The 22688-nt window shown below is 33.8% G+C and overlaps 1 protein-coding gene across 3 annotated transcripts in view; it reads left to right on the top strand.

Annotated features, from left to right (window-relative positions):
* DPP10 (dipeptidyl peptidase like 10) overlaps positions 1-22688 on the top strand; it is an 811290-nt gene that overhangs the window by 213161 nt on the left and 575441 nt on the right. For all 3 annotated transcript variants that reach the window (XM_061439625.1, XM_061439633.1, XM_061439629.1), the window contains exon 3: positions 13111-13206. In XM_061439625.1, the coding sequence (XP_061295609.1) occupies positions 13111-13206 (96 nt within the window). The remainder of the gene's footprint in view (positions 1-13110; positions 13207-22688) is intronic.

The following is a 22688-nucleotide window of genomic DNA, read 5'->3' on the forward strand; positions in this document are numbered from 1 at the left end:
GACCCAGCATTAGTTATAATTTAATAAATTTCCACATAGTTGAATTTTTAAATGACTTTTTGTAATTAAAATATGGCTTTTTTACATGAAAGCTACATGCTGGAAATATGTGGTACTTGAGAAGGAAAGACAATTCATTGGAAGATAATCTGATTTAGGAAGTAAATTCTTTTTGAGAGGATATATAATTAGACTTTATAAAATATGGGGTTCATCTGAGTTAAAAGTGGTTCTAGATGATAGAATTGATGAGGATAATGGATTGCCTGGTCTCTTTATTCAGGAAACTTTGCTAGTGCCACAACACAATATTAGAGTAGGAAAAGGCAAAAGAAAGAGATAAAGGAAACTCTGGGCATACCAAGAGGAACAAAGGTAATTATCTGGGACTATAAAACAGATGGCCGGCACTGCACTAATTCCCTTTGTTCTTTTGTTCAAATGGATGAATCAGTGTCCAGAATACTAAGTGACAAGCTGCTTCAAGTTTCCTTCATTGACATGGCTGATTTACAATTTATTTGTGTGATCCATATTTTTGACCATCCAAATTCAAAATAACTGAATACTCTTTTGCAAAAAGAGACTTCTGGGACTTCACTGGTAGTTCAGTGGTTAAGAATCTGCCTTGCAATGTAGGGAACACCCGTTCAATCCCTGGTCTGGGAACTAAGATCCCATTTGCTGCAGAGCAACTATGTCCATGCTCTGCAATTACTAAGCCACGAGGAAGGATCCCACATGATTCACAAAGATCCCACATGATGCAACAAAGACCTGACTCATTCAAATAAATTTTTTTAAAAAAGAGACTTTTAAGTAAATTTTACATTTCACTAAATTTTTTCACCTAAAAGGTACAACTCAATACTGTACTTTTGGTAGGTACTTACAAAAACATATTGGTAATATTTGGGCTAAAGGAAGCTATGAAAGAGACAAAAACTCAAGAGGGGAGAAAAACATTTTGTTTTGTGACTTTGAAATTTCAAAATTCAAATTTGCTTTGTACTGACCTATACCTTTTAACATTTTAGTAATAACATTTTAATATTTAACATTTTAATAATAATAATGACAGTGGCTAACATTAAATGAGGTGATTACCTTGCCTAACGATTTCCATATACCTCTTCATTTAGTAATAAAAATCAAAGGAGATATAGCTTGTACCAGAACATATCTTGTAATTTTCTTCTGTTTCAATGATACATACTTTTATTCCTCTAATTTACATTCTAAACAGTATATATAGCTAAAGATGATGCTGTGAAAGTGCTGCACTCAATATACCAGCAAATTTGGAAGACTCAGCAATGGCCACAGGACTGGAAAAAAGCAGTTTTCATTCCAATCCCAAAGAAAGGCAATGCCAAAGAATGCTCAAACTACTGCACAATTGCATTCATCTCACACGCTAGTAAAGTAATGCTCAAATTGTCCAAGCCAGGCTTCAGCAATATGTGAACCGTGAACTTCCAGATATTCAAGCTGGTTTTGGAAAAGGCAGAGGAACCAGAGATCAAATTGCCAACTTCCGCTTCATCATCAAAAAAGCAAGAGAGTTCCAGAAAAACATCTACTTCTGCTTTACTGACTATGCCAAAGCCTTTGACTGTGTGGATCACAATAAACTGTGGAAAGTTCTGAAAGAGATGATAATACTAGACCACCTGACCTGCCTCTTGAGAAACCTATATGCAGTTCAGGAAGCAACAGTTAGAACTGAACATGGAACAACAGACTGGTCCTAAATAGGAAAAGGAGTATGGCAAGGCTGTATATTGTCACCCTGCTTATGTAACTTATATGCAGAGTACATCATGAGAAACGCTGGGCTGCAAGAAGCACAAGCTGGAATCAAGATTGCTGGGAGAAATATCAATAACCTCAGATATGCAGATGACACCACCCTTATGGCAGAAAGTGAAGAGGAACTAAAAAGCCTCTTGATGAAAGTAAAAGAGGAGAGTGAAAAAGTTGGCTAAAAGTTCAACATACAGAAAACTAAGATCATGGCATCTGGTCCCATCACTTCATGGGAAACAGATGGGGAAACAATGGAAACGGTGTCAGACTTTATTTTTTTGGGCTCCAAAATCACTGTAGATGATGATTGCATCCATGAAATTAAAAGATGCTTACTCCTTGGAAGGAAAGTTATGACCAAACTAGATAGCATATTCAAAAGCAGAGACATTACTTTGCCAACAAAGGTCCATCTAGTCAAGGCTATGGCTTTTCCAGTGGTCATGTGTGGATGTGAGAGTTGGACTGTGAAGAAAGCTAAGCACCGAAGAATTGATGCTTTTGAACTGTGGTGTTGGAGAAGACACTTGAGTGTCCCTTGGACTGCAAGGAGATCCAACCAGTCCATTCTGAAGGAGATCAGCCCTGGGATTTCTTTGGAAGGTATGATGCTAAAGCTGAAACGCCAGTACTTTGGCCACCTCATGCGAAGAGTTGACTCATGGGAAAAGACTCTGATGCTGGGAGGGATTGGGGGCAGGAGGAAAAGGGGATGACAGAGGATGAGATGGCTGGATGGCATCACGGACTCGATGGACGTGAGTTTGAGTGAACTCCAAGAGTTGGTGATGGACAGGGAGGCCTGGCGTGCTGCAATTCATGGAGTGGTAAAGAGTCGGACATGACTGAGTGACTGAACTGAACTGAACTGGAAATGGTAATCCTTTTTTCATTTTCTTGGTGATAAATTAGAAAATATTAAAAAGAATTTGAAATATTGTATATTTCAAGATCTCAAATGACGTATATTTTGACAACATTTAGTATTCTGAGTCACAGTTCAGCATCCTAGTGAAACAACAGAATAGGAAAATGATGGAAAATCAAAGGGGAATTAGTGCTTTAGTTGTTAAATAGTAAAACAAAAGTTTTAAGTCTGACTAGGAGATTCACAATCAACAAATATTTTGAAAACATATGAAATTTGGTGTGACCGCTATCGTTTGTATTCAGTATTTTCAACTAGTTATATAAGGAGGGGGTGTTCCCAGTGCACCAACCCCAAGCATCCAGTATCGTGCATTGAACCTGGACTGGCATCTCGTTTCATACATGATATTTTACATGTTTCAATGCCATTCTCCCAAATCTTCCCACCCTCTCCCTCTCCCACAGAGTCCATAAGACTGTTCTATACATCAGTGTCTCTTTTGCTGTCTCGTATACAGGGTTATCGTTACCATCTTTCTAAATTCCATATATATGCGTTAGTATACTGTATTGGTGTTTTTCCTTCTGGCTTACTTCACTCTGTATAATAGGCTCCAGTTTCATCCACCTCATTAGAACTGATTCAAATGTATTCTTTTTAATGGCTGAGTAATACTCTATTGTGTATATGTACCATAGCTTTCTTATCCATTCATCTGCTGATGGACATCTAGGTTGCTTCCATGTCCTGGCTATTATAAACAGTGCTGCGATGAACATTGGGGTACACGTGTCTCTTTCCCTTCTGGTTTTCTCAGTGTGTATGCCCAGCAGTGGGATTGCTGGATCATAAGGCAGTTCTATTTCCAGTTTTTTAAGGAATCTCCACACTGTTCTCCATAGTGGCTGTACTAGTTTGCATTCCCAGCAACAGTGTAAGAGGGTTCCCTTTTCTCCACACCCTCTCCAGCATTTATTATTTGTAGACTTTTGGATCGCAGCCATTCTGACTGGTGTGAAATGGTACCTCATAGTGGTTTTGATTTGCATTTCTCTGATAATGAGTGATGTTGAGCATGGTATGGGGAGGGAGGAGGGAGGAGGGTTCAGGATGGGGAACACATGTATACCTGTGGTGGATTCATTTTGATATATGGCAAAACTAATACAATTATGTAAAGTTTAAAAATAAAATAAAATTAATTAATTAAAAAAATAAAATAAAATAAAACACAGAATAGAAAAAAAATAAAAAATAAATAAAAATTTTATATTTTGGGAAAAAAAAAAAAGGAGGGGGTGTTACCCTTTCCATGAACTTTAAACAATCAATAATGTTTAAAAACAGAAATGCACTAGAAGACCAGTCTGTAGCAATGTTAAAGATGGGATATGATAATAAGCTTTAAGAATAAATAAAGATTTAAAGGTAGAGTTGGGAAATATAAGTGGCAGTATACTGGAAATCCAGAGAAGATAGAGAATGCCATGAGCAGAAAGAGTTCTGAATAACTACCTGATTAGACTTTTCTTTTTATTACTGTTTTAATATGACATTATTTCAAATTTAAGATTTACATTAAAAGAAATATTTCTGAACCACTAATATCAAGAGTAAACCTATTAAAATTAACACAATTTCAGTAGAGAAAACACGTACTGAAAGTCACAAATTAATTTTATTCAGCTTAGTACTGAAGAACTTTCTTTTCTCTTCTAAGATTATACAGCTAACTTATTTCAAAAGGCCATTTAAAAACAAGATTGGAGTTTTGGAAGAAAGCATAGAAATGCCAATAGAAGTCTATGATCATAAATGACAGACTAGTACAGAGAAAAGAACATGGAGTGAATTATTTAATGTCAATTCTGTTTCCTATTCTGTTGCCAAAGATTAATCTTTTAGTTAAGATTCTATGTCTTGTAACAATTTAACAAGTAATTACTGTTTCCAATTCATTAAATACTTGTGATCATTGTCATATTGTGCATCTCTTTGGATCTTTGTGCTCTTATTCATAATTATAATCATAATCATAGGATTCTATTAATATTTGGTCAGCAAATATTCAGCATTTTAATTGCAACTATTAACATATATTAGATTTTAAGACTTTTACACATGTACCCACACTCATATGTATACACACACACATTGCAGAAATGTATTTTGTTACAAAATAACTAGAGATAAGATGTGTTACCCACTACCTTACTAATGGAGGATAAGGTCTATGAAGAGAAGTGAAATTTGCTCAGTCATGTCTGACTCTTTGCAACCCCATGGACTAGTCCATGGAACTCTCCAGGCCAGAATACTGGAGTGGGTAGCCTTTCCCTTCTCCAGGGGATCTTTCCATCCCAGGGTTCAAACCCAGGTCTCCCGCACTGCAGGCAGATTCTTTACCAGGTAAGCCACAAGAGAAGCCCAAGAATACTGGAGTGGGTAGCCTATCCCTTCTCCAGGGGATCTTCCTGACCCAGGAATCTAACTTGGGTCTCCTGCATTGCAGGCTGATTCTTTTACCAACTGAGCTATGAGGGAAGCCCCAAGGTCTATGAGATGAATATTAAATTTAAGTAATATATATTTTTTGATATTAGGAAACAGATACTGATATCAGAATTTCTTCCTCTGAGGATTTCTAAGAAAGGAGTTGTGCATGAGGGATCATCTCTCAAAGTTATTTACAATCTAATACCAATTTCCTTCTAAGCTACCTTCTCAGTGTCTAATGTAAGTGATTGCAATGAGTGCGAGCCATGGAATGAATGCAAGCCAGGCTTCTCTGTTTAAGTGCAACAGTGGAGTTAAAATAGAGAGAACATTAATAAAATGTATCAAATAGTCAGGTTTCTCAAGTTGATTCTAACATAAATTATCTTAGAAGTCAAGTTGCAATTGAGTTATACGTATTTGCTGATGAGATGTAATAGGTGATGCTACTAATATTAGTACTAAATAGCATGCAACAGTGAGCCGAGGGTAAATGTGGAGTTTCAAGCTGATGTATTATAGACAGTTTCCTAAAGGAAACAAACAAAAGCCTCACTGTTTTGTGAATGCTCTGACACTGCTCTATGTGTGAAAATAGACGGACACTTTCCTGAGCAGGCTGGAATAGAATAGGATGCTAATAAGGTCTGGAGAGGTACACAGAGCAGTTGAATTTCAATAGGAGAAAGGTTCTTGTAGCTGTAAAGAAGTAAGAATATTCTCAAAGTTATCTCTATAAAATTGTATATTTAAAAAATTTAATTAACACAATATTAGTGAATAAGGGGCCTCCCAGGTGGTACTAGTGGTAAAGAACCTGCTTGCCAATGCAAGAGGCATAAGAGATGCTTGTTTGATCTCTGGATAGGGAAGATCCCCTGGAGGAGACCATGGTAACCCACTCCAGTATTCTAGATTGTAGAATCCCATAGACAGAGGAGCCTGGCAGGCTAGAGTCCAGTAGGGTCGCAAAGAGTCAGACAAGACTGAAGCAACTTAGCAGGCACTCATGCAAAGAGAATGAGGAAATAAAATTTATTTTGTGAGTCATTGTAGCTTAGTAAGTCAAAGAGATGTAGGCCCCAATTTCAGTCCTGCCTCTTACTGACCACGTGACCTTTGTCGAAATCTTTAACTTTGCAGAGCTTAAGTTTCTTCTCAAGTGAGTTTGCTAATATACAATATGACTTGAGGGAACATCTGGAAGAGAGATGGTAGATTACAAAGGATGGAGACCCCAAAAGACTGTGATGAGATGTGGAGATGAAAGGAGGTAGGGGATAAAAGTCAGGCTCCAAGGTTATTAAAACAGAAGCTTACTTATTCATTATGTGTTGAAGGAAGAAGTCTCTATTCTAGGACTGAAAAATTCAAGAGACCTCAGTGATAGTGCCTCACAGCTAAGGAAAAATTTAAAGAAATGAGCCAAGAATAGAAAAAACAGAAAAGAAATGAAGTACAGAGCTCACTCAGTAATGAATGAAGACAAATAAATTAATCCTTATGTTATGTTTGAGTATTGTTTAAATTTTAGATTTCATCACAATAATTTGAATTACTTTGATGAATTGATTTTATAATAAGTTCCAGAGGCAATTGGAGTTAAAAATCCTTACTATTAAATTATTAAACTATTTCAGATTGCCAAAATAAATGAAGTTCAAAATCCTTAATAAAATATTGAAATGTTAAATGATCAATACAATAAAAATGAAAAAAAAGATCATTAGTTTAATTCATTAAAAATGTAAACATTTAAATAAATATTTAACATATTAATCTAGCAGTATAGAAGTAATAATAATTTTCCATGAGCAGTTGGATTTTGTTATAGAAATAATGGTGTTAGAATAAGGAAATTTCTTTTAAACAATTTTTATATCAACACATTAAAGGAAAATATTTTTACATAAAAGGCTGTAAGTGTATCATAACATAATTTCAAATAAAAATTTTAAATGTCATGGTAATAAAAACAAATTACTTAAGAATGATAGAGATTCCTTTCCAATAATCTAGAAAATATATTAAATAATGAAATATTAAAGATGCTGCCATAATAGAAGAAAACAACAGGATTGTTATTTTTTCATTATTATTCAACATTGCTTTGACAATGAAGCTAATGAAAGCATTCACTAAAATGAAATAAACATCTTTTAATTAATGGTGCTGGAGCAGTTACTTGTCATGCAATGTGCCCAAAAAATAAAATAAAATATGAATCTCTAATTGTTCCTCATATGATAGAAAAAATATATCTCAAGATCATTCAGGGAGTTATATGTAGAATATAAAACTATGAATCTTTCAGGATACAAGAAAATCTTCAGTGTTATTTGAAACATTCTAAGTCTTGACAGCAAAAGTGTGATTTATAAAATGATAAACTAGACTTCATCAAAACTGAAAAAACAAAAAACAAAATATCTTTTCTTCTGCAATAGTCCCTTTTAAGAGGATGAAAAGAAGCAAGAGAGTTGGAGGAGATTTGAGTTGACATATCAACAAATGATTTGTATCAGAATATAAATACTCTCTAAACTCAACAGTTAGCCAATCCCACAAACAAAGCAATCCAATTAGAAAATGTTCAAATGACATTACCAGACATTTCACTGAAGAGGATATAAATATCACAAATAAGCACATTAAAAGATGTTCATTAGCTCTCAGGGTAATGCAAGTTAAAACCACAATGGCATTCATTATACGCATGTCAGAATAGCTTATTAAAAAAAAAATCCTTGCAGGAATGCAGAAAAACTTGATTTTTTTTCTTACAAAAATAAATATGTACCATATGACCCAACAATTGCATATTTTGGTATTTATCCCAAGGAAATGAACATTTATGTTTACATAAAAACCTATAAATAGTTTTCATAACAACTTTATTGATAGTAGCCCCAGACTACAAATGATAACCCAGATTTCCTTCAACAGATGAACAGTTCAACAAACTGGTACGTTCATGCCTTGGAATATCAGCAAACAGCAAAAAGAAATGGAGTACTGAAAGACTCAATGACTAAAGTGGATTTCAAAACAATTATGCTGAGTGAAAAAGGCCAGTCTCAAAATATTACATAATGCATGTTTCCACAACACCCTTGAAATTGCAAAATTATAGAGATGGAAAAGTAGATTAGTGGTTGCCAAAGGTTTCAGAGAGAGGCTATGTGACAAAAGGGCAACACAGGAGATCCTGGTGACAGAACTGTTTGTGTTTTCTGGTGCTCATCATATTTGATACAACTACATAGAAATAAATACGGCCACATATACACACATGTACACAAATGAATACATGCAAAACTGGTGAAATCTGAATAAAGTTGATGGAAGATATAAATTTTCTTTTTGTGCTATTGACTATGCAGATATATGTGACTGATGGAAACTGAATGAAGGGTATAAAGGATCTGTCTTTCTGTATTTTTTCTTACAACTGCATGTGATCTGTAATATCTGAAAATTTTATATATCTTTTGTATATGCCTGTGTGTATATATTTTACACATAAGTGTATGTATACATATAAACATATGTATATGTATGTGAAAGTGGAAAGTGTTAGTCACTCTGTCCAACTTTTTGAGACCCCCATGAACTATAGCAAGCCAGGCTCCTCTGTCCATGGGATACTCCAGGTAGGAATACGGGACTGGGTAGCCATTCTCTCCACAGGCTCTTCCCTAACCAAGAATTGAACCCCGGTCTCCTTCATTACAGATTCTTTACCGTCTGAGCCACCAGGGAAGCCCATATATATGTATGTGCTGTATGTATGTATGTGCTGTGCTTAGTCGCTCAGTCATGTCTGACTCTGCAACCCCATGGACTGTAGCTCACCAGGCTTCTCTGTCCATGGGGATTCTCCAGGTGGTAATATGGGAATGGGTTGCCATGCCCTCCTCCAGGGAATCTTTCCAACCCAGGGATTGAACCTAGGTCTCTAGCATTGTAGGCAGATTCTTTTACCATCTGAGCCACCAGGGAAGCCCATGTGTATGTAAATATACGTGCATACATATATGTATAAATTTAAACTTTATGAAAAGGAAAAAATATTTTCAGATGATGTAACCAAATAAGTAGAAAAGAAAAGATTTCATTTCCATTGGCATTTTAAAGCAAATGTGATATGGTAAATAATGTAATGATTAACTCTATGTGTATATAAAGTTATTTAGATTAAGAATGGGAAATATTCTGTTCACAGTAACAAAACACATGTGAGAGAAAGTTGCTCAGTCGTGTCCGACTCTATGCGACCCCATAGACTATACAGTCCATGGAATTCTCCAGGCCAGAACACTGAAGTGGGTAGCCTTTCTCTTCTCCAGGAGATCTTCCCAACCCAGGAATCGAACCCAGGTCTCCTGCATTGCACGTGGATTCTTTACCAGCTGAGCCACAAGGGAAGCTCAAGAATACTGGAGTGGATAGCCTATCCCTTCTCCAGCAGATCTTCCTGACCCAAGATTACAACCGGGGTCTCCTGCATTGCAGGCAGATTCTTTACCAACTGAGCTATCAGGGAAACCCTAAACAAAACATACATACTTACTAGTAAATACAATAGTAAATACAAAGGATCTATATGAAAAGTAGAAGATGAAACAATTAGTGTACATAAAATATGAGTGAACTAAGTTCTGAAAGAAGAACCTTTATATTACAAAATGTTTAGAGTTTTTCTATTCACTGTGTATATGTTTTGCTATTTTAGTAAGATTTCTATTTTGGTGGGTTTTAATATGATTTTCAAGCTCATATGAAAGAATGCATGTTTGAGAAATAGTATTTGAAAAACTATTAATACTTGAAAATAAGAATTATATGGTGTGGTGTAATTGCTTTAAAGGTGTTTTTTGTTTGTTTTATATCTGCCTAAAAGATGCAGTAAATAAAATATGTGGAATTTACCTAGGAGCAAAATTATAGTTAATTTTTCAATTCAGTTGATAAGGATCATTTTTAATGTATTGTGTTAGAATAATCTACCCTCCCATTGAAAGTTAGATCCTACCTCCCACTCTTAGCTGTATTAATTTCCTTGGATCAGCTAAATAAATGCCTATCAAATAGAGATGATGAAATATAATCATGTAAAAATTGAAAGGATTGGACTGGACAAATTATGGTGCTTTTATATAATCTCAGGAAACTTTACATTGTGAAACTTACCTATAACAAAATCCGGTCTTATTGAGCTATTTCATTGAATAAATATATTTTCTGAAATCCTAATAAAATTAGCTCATTTTATTAAAATCCCAAAGTCCTATGACAGAAAATTAATTATAGAATCATGGCTCTTTTTCTTTGTCAAACAAAAAGCACTCGTCCTTCCCGCTAAAATGTTCTCATTCCTTCATTTGTCCATGCCATTCCCTTTCTCTGTATTTTGAAACCTGAAAGTAGTGTCAGCCACTTAGTCATGTCTGATTCTTTGCGACCCCACGAACTGAACCCTGCCAGGCTTCTTTGTCCGTGGGATCCTCCAGGCAAGAATACTGGAGTGGATTGCCATTCCCTTCTCCAGAGGATTTTTCCCGACCCAGGGATCAAACCCAGGTCTCCTGCATTGCAGGCAGATTCTTTACCATATGAGCTACAGGGAAGTTCCACAAAGGAAAGATCCAGAAATGAAACCTGAAAGGCCCAGGTCATTTAACTTTAACATAAAAATGAATAGATTTTATTTTCAAGAGAAATTTTATGTTCATGGTAAAATTGAACAGAAGGTATAGAAATTTCCCTTTTACCTTCACCTGGGTGAAACCTTCTGCACTGTTATTATCCCACCCAAGATATGTTTGCTACAATTGATGAACTTATATTGACATATCATTATCAGCCAAAGTCCGTATTTTACTTTAGGGTTCACTCTTGCTTTTGTACAGTCTATGAATTTGGACAAATGTAAAATTACATGTATCTAGCATTATAACTTTTCATACTGTTCATGGGGTTCTCAAGACGAGAATGCTCAAGTGGTTTGCCATTCCGTTCTCTAGTGGACCCTGTTTTGTCAGAACTCTCCACCACGACCTGCCTGTCTTGGGTGGCCCTACATGTTATGGCTCATAGTTTCATTGAGTTAGACAAGGATGTGATCCATGTGATCACTTTGGTTAGTTTTCTGTGATATTTTTAGAGTCTTCAATGTTTACATTTTTCAGTGTGTTAAGTAGTTGGAATCATACAGTATGCAGTCTTTTCAAATTGGCCTCTTTCATTTAATAATTTAAGATTCTTCCATGATTTTCATGGTTGATAGTTCATTTCTTTTTATCACTGCATAATATCACAACATCTGGACCACAGTTTATCTGTTCACCTACTGAAGGACATCTTGGTTGCTTCCAAGTTTTAGCAATTATGAATAAAGCTACCATACCCTCCATGTGCAAATTTTTGTGTGGCTGTAAGTTTTCAACTCATTTGGGTAAATACCATAGAACACAATTGTTAGATTATATGCTTAGTTTTATAAGAAACCACCAAACTGTCTTCCAAAGTATCTGTACCATTTTTCATTCCCACTAGCAATAGTTGATATTTGTTCATTTTGTTTTTCACTGAAGTCTTTTCTGATTGTTTTTGCAAGGTATTTTCCTTCCTTTCTTTCTGTTTATACAGCACTCTATATCCTCATTCTGACATCTATCATATTCTTTCTTGCTTTGTGTGAAGCCCTTGGGACATGAAATAGATATGTCGCCTGTACCTTATATTACTTCACTTAACACCTTGAAAATTAAGAGCCCTATTATTTGTTGAATGAATAAGGTAATTTTAAATTTTGTCATATGAGACTGTCAAATGGAGCATTTTTTTTTGCAAATAATTTTATTCTAGGCTTGGATCACATGATTCTCACTAGTTCCACTTGTTATCTATTTTTCAGTTGTTTCTGAGCAATTATTTTGTGGGTTAAATACATGCTTGACTCATATTGAAGGAAATTGCATTTAAAGTTATTGATTTTTTTGCCCCAACTTTTCTACTGGAAGAAACAAAACCTTGCTGCAATAAGTACTGAGCCTTTAAAAAAAACAATATCTAGTGTTCTTGCCTGGAGAATCCCACGGACGGGGGAGCCTGGAGGGCTGCCGTCTATGGGGTCGCACAGAGTCGGATACGACTGAAGTGACTTAGCAGCAGTAGCAGTAATGATGTTAGCATATATTCTTAAGACTTTATTTTCAACAAGAGTTTAGGTAACAGCTGAAAGGTCACAAAGATGGTTTTATACAGTAAATAAACAATGGCATTGTTTTACAAAGAAAATAAAATATCCCAAACTTGTGTATAGACTTTTTCATCTAAAAACTTGCTTGCTGTGTTTAATTTTGGTGCTTGGGAAATTGTGTTCTTCTATTTCTTAGATTTTGGAATTTAAAGGGAAATACACCTAGTGTATGTGTCAGGGACTTATATGAATGTATACTTTTCATTCATATTCTGGCATTGTATTACTTTTGCAATTTTTGCATTTGACTCCTAGACTCAGTATTTGTTGGATGGTAATTATTTGTTGAAATTTGGCATTTATTCTGTTTATTTGGTGAATTTGGGAAGTTTTATTTATCATATTTGTTTATAACATTTACCTCTTCATCTTTGATATTTATAACGAAACTATAAATTTATCATTAGAATATGTTGAAGTTATTTTGGAAAATAGTGGGCTGGATTATGGTTAAACAGTGAAAAATGTGTCCTTTGAGGCACAATTCACTGTTTTCATATTATATATCACAACATAAAGTCATGGAACAAACTTCTAAAGCCAAAGAACATTAACATTGCCATTTTATATTGTTATTAACATGTTTTTGAAGCAAAATAGTCCAAATATTATAATTCATTAGTTTTTAAAAGTAACATAAGTGTCTAACCTAAATTTTATTTTATTTTAGATGAACTCACAAATTCATCAGAAACTAGATTGTCTTTAGAAGACCTCTTCAGGAAAGACTTTGTGCTTCATGATCCAGAGGCTCGGTGGATCAATGGTATGTATGTATATTCTTATACATCATGTTTATTTCATGTTCTATATGGTGAAAATTAAATAATGGGATTTGTATTAATATTTTAATTGACATTATTCTTCAATGATTTTGTATACCATTTAATCAGAAATGTACACCTTGGCTCTTATGAATAAAAACCTTTTCTTAAGTCTTCAATAAAATCATCCCCCAAACATTAGATTGACTGCTCTGTATCTGCTTTTCCCTCATAATCATTAATTATGTGACTTGAAACACATATTATATCTCTAGCATTTCTCTAGGTAATTCTCATTGGTGTAGAGGTATAGATATGGGGAGTCTATATGTAAGTGCTTTAAATTTGACAATCAAGTTAATTTTCTTTTCTCTGTAGTTTTTCTTTTTTAAGTTTAAATGCCACAAACTAAGGAGACTCTAACAAAGCTGAAATGACAGAAAGAGCATGGGAATATATTGCATTTTGCCTTTTTCTGGCTTGGCTAAGAAACCGCCTCAGCTTTCTCTAGGTTATTCCTTATTTTGTTATTTTTCAAAAAGTTTAAAAAACATTTAGATTTTAAATTAATTAATTAACTCATATCACTTAGTGGCTCCAGGGACTTCAGTTTGTCTTTATGGGAGTTTGTGGGGGGAGTTATTGTGTAATCCAGTCATAAGAAATGTGTTGGTGAAAAGTAAATCAGGGGATTCCCTGGTGGTCCAGTGGTAATGACCCCATGTTTCCACTGAAGATTGCAGAGGTTCTATCCCTGGTTGGGGAACTAAGATCTCACACACAGCATGATACAGCCAAAAATAAATGAAGAACTAAAAATTGTCTTTTAGAAAAGAAAGAAGGAAATCAAATTTCCATTCCTTGAGTTTTACAATTTGCCTAACCATAGTAATCACTGTGGTTGTTGTTTTTGTTTTGTAGTCTCTAAGTAAAGTAGGACTCTTTTGTGACTCCGTGGGTGGTAGCCCTTCCAGGCTTCTCTGTCCATGGGATTTCCCAGACAAGAATCCTGGAGTGGGTTGTCATTTCTTCCTTTGGGGGATCTTCATGACCCAGGGATTAAACCCATGTCCTGTGTCTCCTGCATTGGCAGGTGGATTCTTTACCACTAGGGACACCTGGGAAGCCCCATCACTGTGGCTTGATAGCTGTTAATCTTTGCCCTTCACTTTGTTTAGACATAATATGTATATATTTTTGCTTTATCTTCAAGGCCTAGATTATTTCAAAGCATAGAGCTTTGCCTTTTTATCTAATAAGTACTGTCTCACAGTCCATCCTTTCTTCTCTAATATCCTAATTAAGTACTTTTATGTCTGCAAATTAAGTGTTAATTTATGGAAGCTATAAAAATAATGTAATTTAATTCACTAGGGCAGGGGCCAAATCATACTTGTTTACCTATCATAGATACAGTTTTTGGAGATTAGCAAGCACTTAAGGTAATTTTTTTTCTTTGAATAAATAAATGAAAGCATTTAATTGAATTTCAGTTTTATTTTTCTATAAACTCAAGTTTCAGTTGAAATTGGTTGCAAGATAAATATCATGCTGATGATATTACAAATAGAGAAAATATGATAGCAATTTTATTAATCTATTTTTGTGTATTTTCATTCTGAATTCTTCATAAACTTTAGTCTTGCCATATTGTTGCCTTTGCATTATGATTATTTCAGATATACAAAACTGTGATTTATTTCAGATGAGTACTATTACTAAATGTTAAGAAGGGATATAATTTTCTAGTATTATTCTAAGTGGATCTCTCACAAACTGTTCTCCTGATGTGCTAATGTAATTTTGCAAGTCATCTTTTTACTTGCTAGCCAGTATTTTCTATTGAAGGAGATGATCAAAAAAAATGTGAGTCATTAAATTTGAAATGCTGAATAATATTCTGTTTTCTTCACCATGATTTTTTTAAATTTTATTTTATTTTTAAACTTTGCATAATTGTATTAGTTTTGCCAAATATCAAAATGAATCTGCCACAGGCATACATGTGTTCCCCATCCTGAACCCTCCTCCCTCCTCCCTTTTCTTCACCATGATTTTGATCAAACTGTTAGAAATTTGTGTAGTCTTTTACTTTGGAAAGCAAGAAAAATCATGGGTCTCATCTCCCTTCTCAGGTTAGATTGGGCTATTTTAAAAGTCATTTACTCCTGTGTGTACCTGCACTTCAGTATCGAAGTACCAAAGGACTGGAGGGATGTGTAAGCAGTGAACCGCATGCTAAATTAGGCCATATTTCAATATCTAGGGCACACATTCTACTCTAATGCTTTACAAGGTATCACAATAGTGTTATTTGGAGCAAGTCATTTTAATCACTTTTTCATAATTTCTTTACCAATCATTGGTAAACTTGATTTTGAGACTATATCCTTGGATAAAGCTGCAATGTTATTATTGTAGTCTAAGTAAAACCTAAAATCAATAATACTTATAAAAGAATTTGACATAAAACAACCCTTTAAACAGGATTAAACAAAATCTAAGCTCTTAGAGGCATGCCGTCTTCATAAATCCTACTGAAGGAATTGATTCACTGTCAGGAGATTGTGTGTGCTGGGTTGCTTTTTGAGCAGGGGGATAGATTTGTCTTCATTTATTCCTGTTATGCAATCCAGATCACCTTTCTGGCAATCACTAGATACTTGGCCTATTTATGTATTCCTCACAAAGCCAGAAAATACAATGGTAACTATGAGTACAATGTGTAACCCTGGCTTCATTGTCACAGATTATGTCTGGATGTAAAATGTGAGCTTCTTTTTGCTAATAATGTTTCACCAGGATTCCAAAGTATATAAGTGGATTATATAGGAGTCTAACCTATGCTCATTTGGAAGGAGTCTAACCTATGCTCATTTGCAAACTTTAGTTAATTGTTATTACATATATTACATAATATAATATGTAATTATATTACATATATATTATATACACACATATATATATAATTACATATATATATGTAATTATTTAATACATTGCTAGTGAAGGAGACTGAAGGCTTATAGATGACCCTGATATGTGTAGGCTGAAGTGCAGTAATGTCATTCATTATGCTCCTTCACCATTAATATGTATTTGAATGTCAATGCAGCCTTGGATGGGTGCTCATGTTCCTGGTTAGCAGAACATCTGCCTTCCCCTATACCTACTCAGATATCTGAAATCTCCATTTTTATAGTGTCTTCTTCCTAGTTATGTCACCTTGAGTCCTGGACATCTATCTTCTTTAATGTTATTCATCTCCCACATACATTTGAGGATCAATCCATCATCAAAGAAAAATCTAATATTGAGTGGTTTCTATGCTAGGCTTTGTGCTGGATATTTATGAATGTATTTCATACATAGCATGTAAGTTATAATGGTGAACTCCAGAAAACTAAGGCTAAAGCAAAAAATTTATCCAAAACACAGCTGATAAGAGTTGGAGCCTTCTTTAAATCAATATGTTCAAAGTATAAAGCCTATCTTCTTTCACTGTCACTGAGGTGCCATTCCCAATTTTTAACACATACAGTAATTACCTCCTTGATAGCCTCATGGTTACAGATGTCAGTGTGACTAATCCTTCATGTTGAATATTGCAATCATGTCATTTCCCAGGTGTATCCATATAATGGTAACTCATGTGGTCACTAAAAGAAAAATGTATAAGCATATTTATTGATGTGTATGGTAGAAGGAGAAGAGGGCAACAGAAGATGAGATGGTTGGATGGTATCACAAATGCAATGGACATGAACTTGGGCAAACTCCAGGAGATGGTGAGGGACAGGGAATCTTGGCATGCTACAGACCATGGGGTCACAAAGAATCAGATATGACTTGGTGACTAAAAACAGCACGGTATAAAAAGTGAACAAAGATGTCTTTAAAACAGAGTGGATAGTATATGGTTCACACTGTCTCTCCTGTATACCAGTGAAAGTTTACAAATGCCTGGATTTTGACCTGATTTTTTTTTTCTTTTTGCATATTCATTTTTTCTAAATTTTATTTAATGAATGTATACATTTATGTGATTTTATAACTAGTTTTTATTTTTAAAATTTTTAATTCAGTTTTTATTTTACAAGTGAATTTTTATTTGCAAGTGGATTTGCAAGTAAAGTTGTGTTTGTCTTAAGTGTACAGCAAAGAAATTTAGTTATGCATATACATATATCCATTCTTTTTTAGATTCTTTTCCTATATAGGTTATTATAGAATATTGACTAGAGTTCCCTGTGTATAGTAGGTCATTGTTGATTACCTGTTTTATATATAGAGGCATGTATATGTTAATCACAGACTGCTTCATAAATAAGAAGTTTCATGGGTCTCTAGACCTCCAGCAGTCTCCTGGCAAATATAACTTTGTAAGGCTCAGCTAAAAATTGTAAAGTTATTTCTCAAAAAAATCAGAGGGACCCCTTTGCCAGTTGAATAAATTTCAAAGTCTTCCCAGTGTATTCCAGGCCTCTCAGAACCAAGCTTGGCCTCTTTCCTACTCCTCTACTGTACATTATGTTTTAGAGATATTGAACTACTTGATATTTTTCATAGGTCTCAAAAGTTCTTTTGACTTGGTACTTTTGTCCACACGGTCTTCTGTACCTGGAATCCCTTCCCCAGTCAGACAGCCTACATTTTTATCCCACTTGAAATCTGATTTTCAGGTGCAAAGACAGTGACTATTCCTTTTCCTGCCATCAGTAAGGGACATTATCTTCCTGTAAACCCCAGAGGCTGATTCTCTCATATAGAAATTTCTGCCTTGATTATAACATATTTTAACCTACTCTAAGACAGTGCTTCTAAAACTATTATGAAAGACCACTATCTTAAAATTTAATAATTTGTTTTTATTTCTTATTTGGTATGAATCTATATTTTTGAAAAATACAATAAAAAATGAATTACTAGAAAATAAAGTGATAAATAGGCATTTCATATACAGTCTCCAAATTTATCTTCTTATAATCAACCATTCAAAAATTACATTGCAAAAATATAATACATACCACAATAAAAATGGGCTCCAAAAAAAGAAATTTCATATCATGCTTTGTTTGAGAGAGGATATACAGGCAACTCATAGAAAGGATTGTTACTGGTAATTTTTGTAATTCCTAAATCAGAATTAAACAAACAGTGAGAGAAATAGTGGTTATTCACTTTACATGCCAATTCTCAGATTTTGAACAGAAACTAGTATGTCAACAATATTCAGAGGTTTTAATGTAGGAAATGAACTAGCTTCCTTCTTGTTAACTAATCTAGGTTAGATTGACAACACTAATCTCAGGGGATGCTGTGTATCTAGACTATCTCTATTTTTTTTTTAAATAACATTATTGGTGAGAAGAAATCAGTCTCTAAAATAAGGATGATGGCAATGGAAGTAGAGATCTTATAGCAATTTTAACAATTTTGGGATATTGACTTTAAAGTTTTATACAAAAGGAATCAAATGATACTATATTTTTAAACTCTATCTTCAACTCTTTACCACTAGCTAATGTCAAAATTTATTCTGTAGGTTATAAATCATTTATCCATCAAAAACAGATTTTGGATTTTAAGTACATCTGGGGTATAGTGAAAAGACTACAGTTAAGTCCATAACACATGCTGGGGGTCAGGAGACCCATGAAATTTTTCATGGGAGAAAGCCAAGCTTCTGCTCAGGTATTAATAAATTAGTTCATTTATCATGCATTTGGATCTTGCAACACTGTCAAATTGCTACCAAAGCATCTAAATGCTTATCTTCAGTTAAACTTACCCCATTGTGGACCAGTGGTCAACAAATTGCAGTTGGGTGAAGTCTAGCAATGTCACTCTAAGAGCAGCTCAGTTCTAAGAGACAATAAACCCTGAGAAATAGGACTTGTGTCACATTGATGTAAAAGTCAACCCATCAATTAGCACATTGCTGGGATCCAACTAGGATTCAAAATAGTTCACTTAGCACAGTGAGATACATTTCCTGGTATATGAAGGTGGGCCCCTTTGACCCACAATCAGTATAAGTTTCTTTATGGTTCTCTTTCTTATGGTGCGCATAGATTTTTTTTTTAATCTATACAAAGTTGTCTTTGCCAATATCCATCCCATATATGAGATTTTGCAGTGTTGTTTTTTTTTTTTTAATGGCTAGCTGGGATGAGTGATCATGTGTGAGGCTCTGGATATAACTGTGATTTTATTGGACTAATTGTTGGAGCCAGCTGAACTTGTCTATCACATGATACTCAAACCTGTTATCTTCAAAATGATGTGTCGAAGTATGACATATTGAAAATAGGAAAAAGTCCTTAAAAGGAGATTAACCAGATAAAAGAAGATGAAAAAAAAATCAGCTATTTTAAAAAGCTTTCCAAAGCTTGGTTTCTTCATCAATATTTGGGATAATATTTCCTATAGGTAAGAGCACAATGAAAATAAGCTATAGTTTATAAAACACAAAGATAAAAGGTAAATGCAAAAAAATAAGAACACACATATGAAAAGCAAAAATCTAGAACCTAATAAATCTTCAAATAGTAGAGATCCTGACGACAGCTTTTAGAGATGCTCTGGGTAATTAATAATTCTTTAAAATACCTCCAGCAGGCTTATGCTGATAAATTATATTCAAGATTTTTAATATAAAGTAAAAAGCCATTCTTGTAATCTTCATGAAAAATAAAACAAATTGCTGAAATAGTACCAATAATATTTACAGTAATAAGGGAACTCATACTTAGGGAAATCAGACAAAATAATCAGATTTGTTTCTTTGCTTGTTTGGCATTGTTTTAGCATGCAAGGATTTTTGTCCCTCAGTTCAATTTTATTGTGTTGCAGAAAATGGATTTATTTGTGTGCAGGGAGCTAGTTACACTTCTGACAGCATTATGACTCCCAGCCCTGAGTCAAAATTTTAACTCTTTCAAAATTTTAACTCTTTCAACTTATTTTTAATTTTTCTCTCTTTTTCGTTTTTTTATATATAACCATCAGCAAAGCTGATATTTTTAAAAGTTAGAGTTGAATTTGTGACTATGAGTTTTTGAGAGTAATTTATATTTTTAGTGAAACATAATTTAATTAGTTTATCATGCCTGATATATTTTAAAGTAAGGATGTCAAAGTATCTTGCTATCAAGAGTAGATCACTTCCTGCCAAAATTAAAGTGTGCATGATAATATGTCATTAAAGCATATTTACTTTTATGCATACTGCCAAAAATGTTCTCTTTATTACTATGGGATTTATATGCTCCACATGCTTTCATGAACATTTAAATTAATCTGTATTAAAAACATTAGAAATCAAAAATAAAATTAAAATATTTACTATAAAAATCAAACTGTGGTAATTTTACATACCAGTTGAAAGTATTCCTACTTTTGTTTGAAATTAAAATATAGTTTTTTTAAGAAAATATTTTAAAGATTCCAGCTTATGTTAAAGTGATAATATTTATACTAAATGATTTACCCATAAAATCCAGTGTTAACATTTCAGGGGGAAAATATTAGGAAAATAAAATTCCTGTGTTTAAATAACACATGGTTTACTTAAGAGTATTTAAAGGGAGTTGAAAATATAAACTGAACTTTAGATTTTGAGAACTAAACTTTCATGTTACAACCTACTTTTTATAGTAGAAAAGTATATTTTGATTTTTTAAAGGGAACAAAAAAGTCTGTGTGAGTGGTAAGAAACATTTATGCTTATATTCATCAAGCATTATTGAATTCCAAAACTATATGCCCTGCACAGTTCTGTATATTCCAGGTGGAACCTGTTGACATTTAGAAGGTTTGCAATAAAACAGATTGTGTACTTACAGTGCATTCCACATAATCATGGTTGGTCTTGGCTTTTTGGCCCAGGAACTGGGTTTCTCAGCACAAATGTAGATTAATAGACACTTTGACATCTATTTTTCCCTCAATTTATCCATCTATCCTTTTATCCATTCAAGATATATTTACTGAGAATAGACAAAAATTCTTCTAGATATAGGATGTAAAAATCAATAAACACAGTTTTTTTTGGTCAGGGAAATTATGAATGCATTCCCCATTGTTTACAGTATCTATTCTGATATAGAATGTGAAGAAGTAAAATTAGTAATCAAAATACTGTGATTGGAGTAGAAAGTAGAGATAATTGGCGAGTTGCCAGAAATGTTCCATTCGGACTATGATGAGGTTTGGTTAACATTCTTTTCCCCAGAATCCAAACCACATCTCCATTTTCCACACTTCTGTCCCTGATATGATACAGGAACTCCAGCACATTTTGGTTTTTGAATTCTTTTATTCTCTTTGCCTCTCCTTTACTTGATACAGTTTCCTCTTATATGTGATAGTAGTTATGGCTAATATATACATGAACCACTGACATGTTTAAAAGAAATAAAATATAATTATGGTACCCAGGGAATTCAGAAACTAGATGAAGATAACATGCCTGAAATAATCAGACAACAATTTGATGATAAACTCTTGGGTCATTACTGAGGGGAAAAAAAAAGAACTGTAAAAGATCAATTTGAGTTAAGAATAACTAGAGTCATCTTTATGGAAAAGGTGAAGTTCAGTCTTAGTGTAGAGGTCAGATGAGCCCAAGACTAGAAAGAGGATGTCCCTGGAACAACAAGGAAGTATTATGACAGGGTCATAGGAATTGGCATAGTGTGTAAACTATCTGTAATGTCCTATGTCTGTGTGTGTGTTTAAAATTAATGGTGAAAAAAGGCAATCAACTCAGATTGGTGTATATTTAGAATATTAATACTATCATTTTACTATACCTGTTATACTTTGATCTACTTTAGCAGAATCATATTATTAAATTATGATTTTAAAACAGAAGAATTTGAAGTTACTCAGATCATTACCAGCTATATCATTTTCCTTGGAACTAGAATAGGAATTTCACCTAATATGTTTATGATACATTCCTGTTTACATTTACTCTTCCACTTTTTTAAGATGTTTCAACATGCCTTAGATATTTGTGTTTCTTTGAAAAACTTTGGAGGCAGAGTGGGCATTAATTTTGTGTTATACATGAGTAAGTTGAGCCACTGTTTTTTTCTTCACGTCTCCCCAATTCAAAATCAGCACTTAAGTCTGGCCAGAACCCAGGTTTTCCATGTTCAATGTTGGGCAGAATACATCACCGTAGAGAAAATGTCTTCAGTGAACTATTTTTGTATTTTCCTTAAACTAATTTTTAATACTGTTTATAAACTATCAAAAACACATATCTGGCTTAAGGAGAGACATATTAAGAGGAAGATTAGTAATAATAAGGGAAGATTTCTTTTGACTCTTATCTGACAGTTTGAATTTGAACAGAATTTTTAGGTGATTTTGAGAAAGCATAATCATTTTTGTATCATCAATTGTAACTATAAAAAAAAAAAAGTCTTGCAAAAAAAGTAAAATAGTGACATTTACACATAAAGCTTTTAAT

The sequence above is a fragment of the Bos javanicus genome, chromosome 2 (genome assembly GCF_032452875.1).
Source record: "Bos javanicus breed banteng chromosome 2, ARS-OSU_banteng_1.0, whole genome shotgun sequence".
Lineage (NCBI taxonomy): Eukaryota > Metazoa > Chordata > Mammalia > Artiodactyla > Bovidae > Bos > Bos javanicus.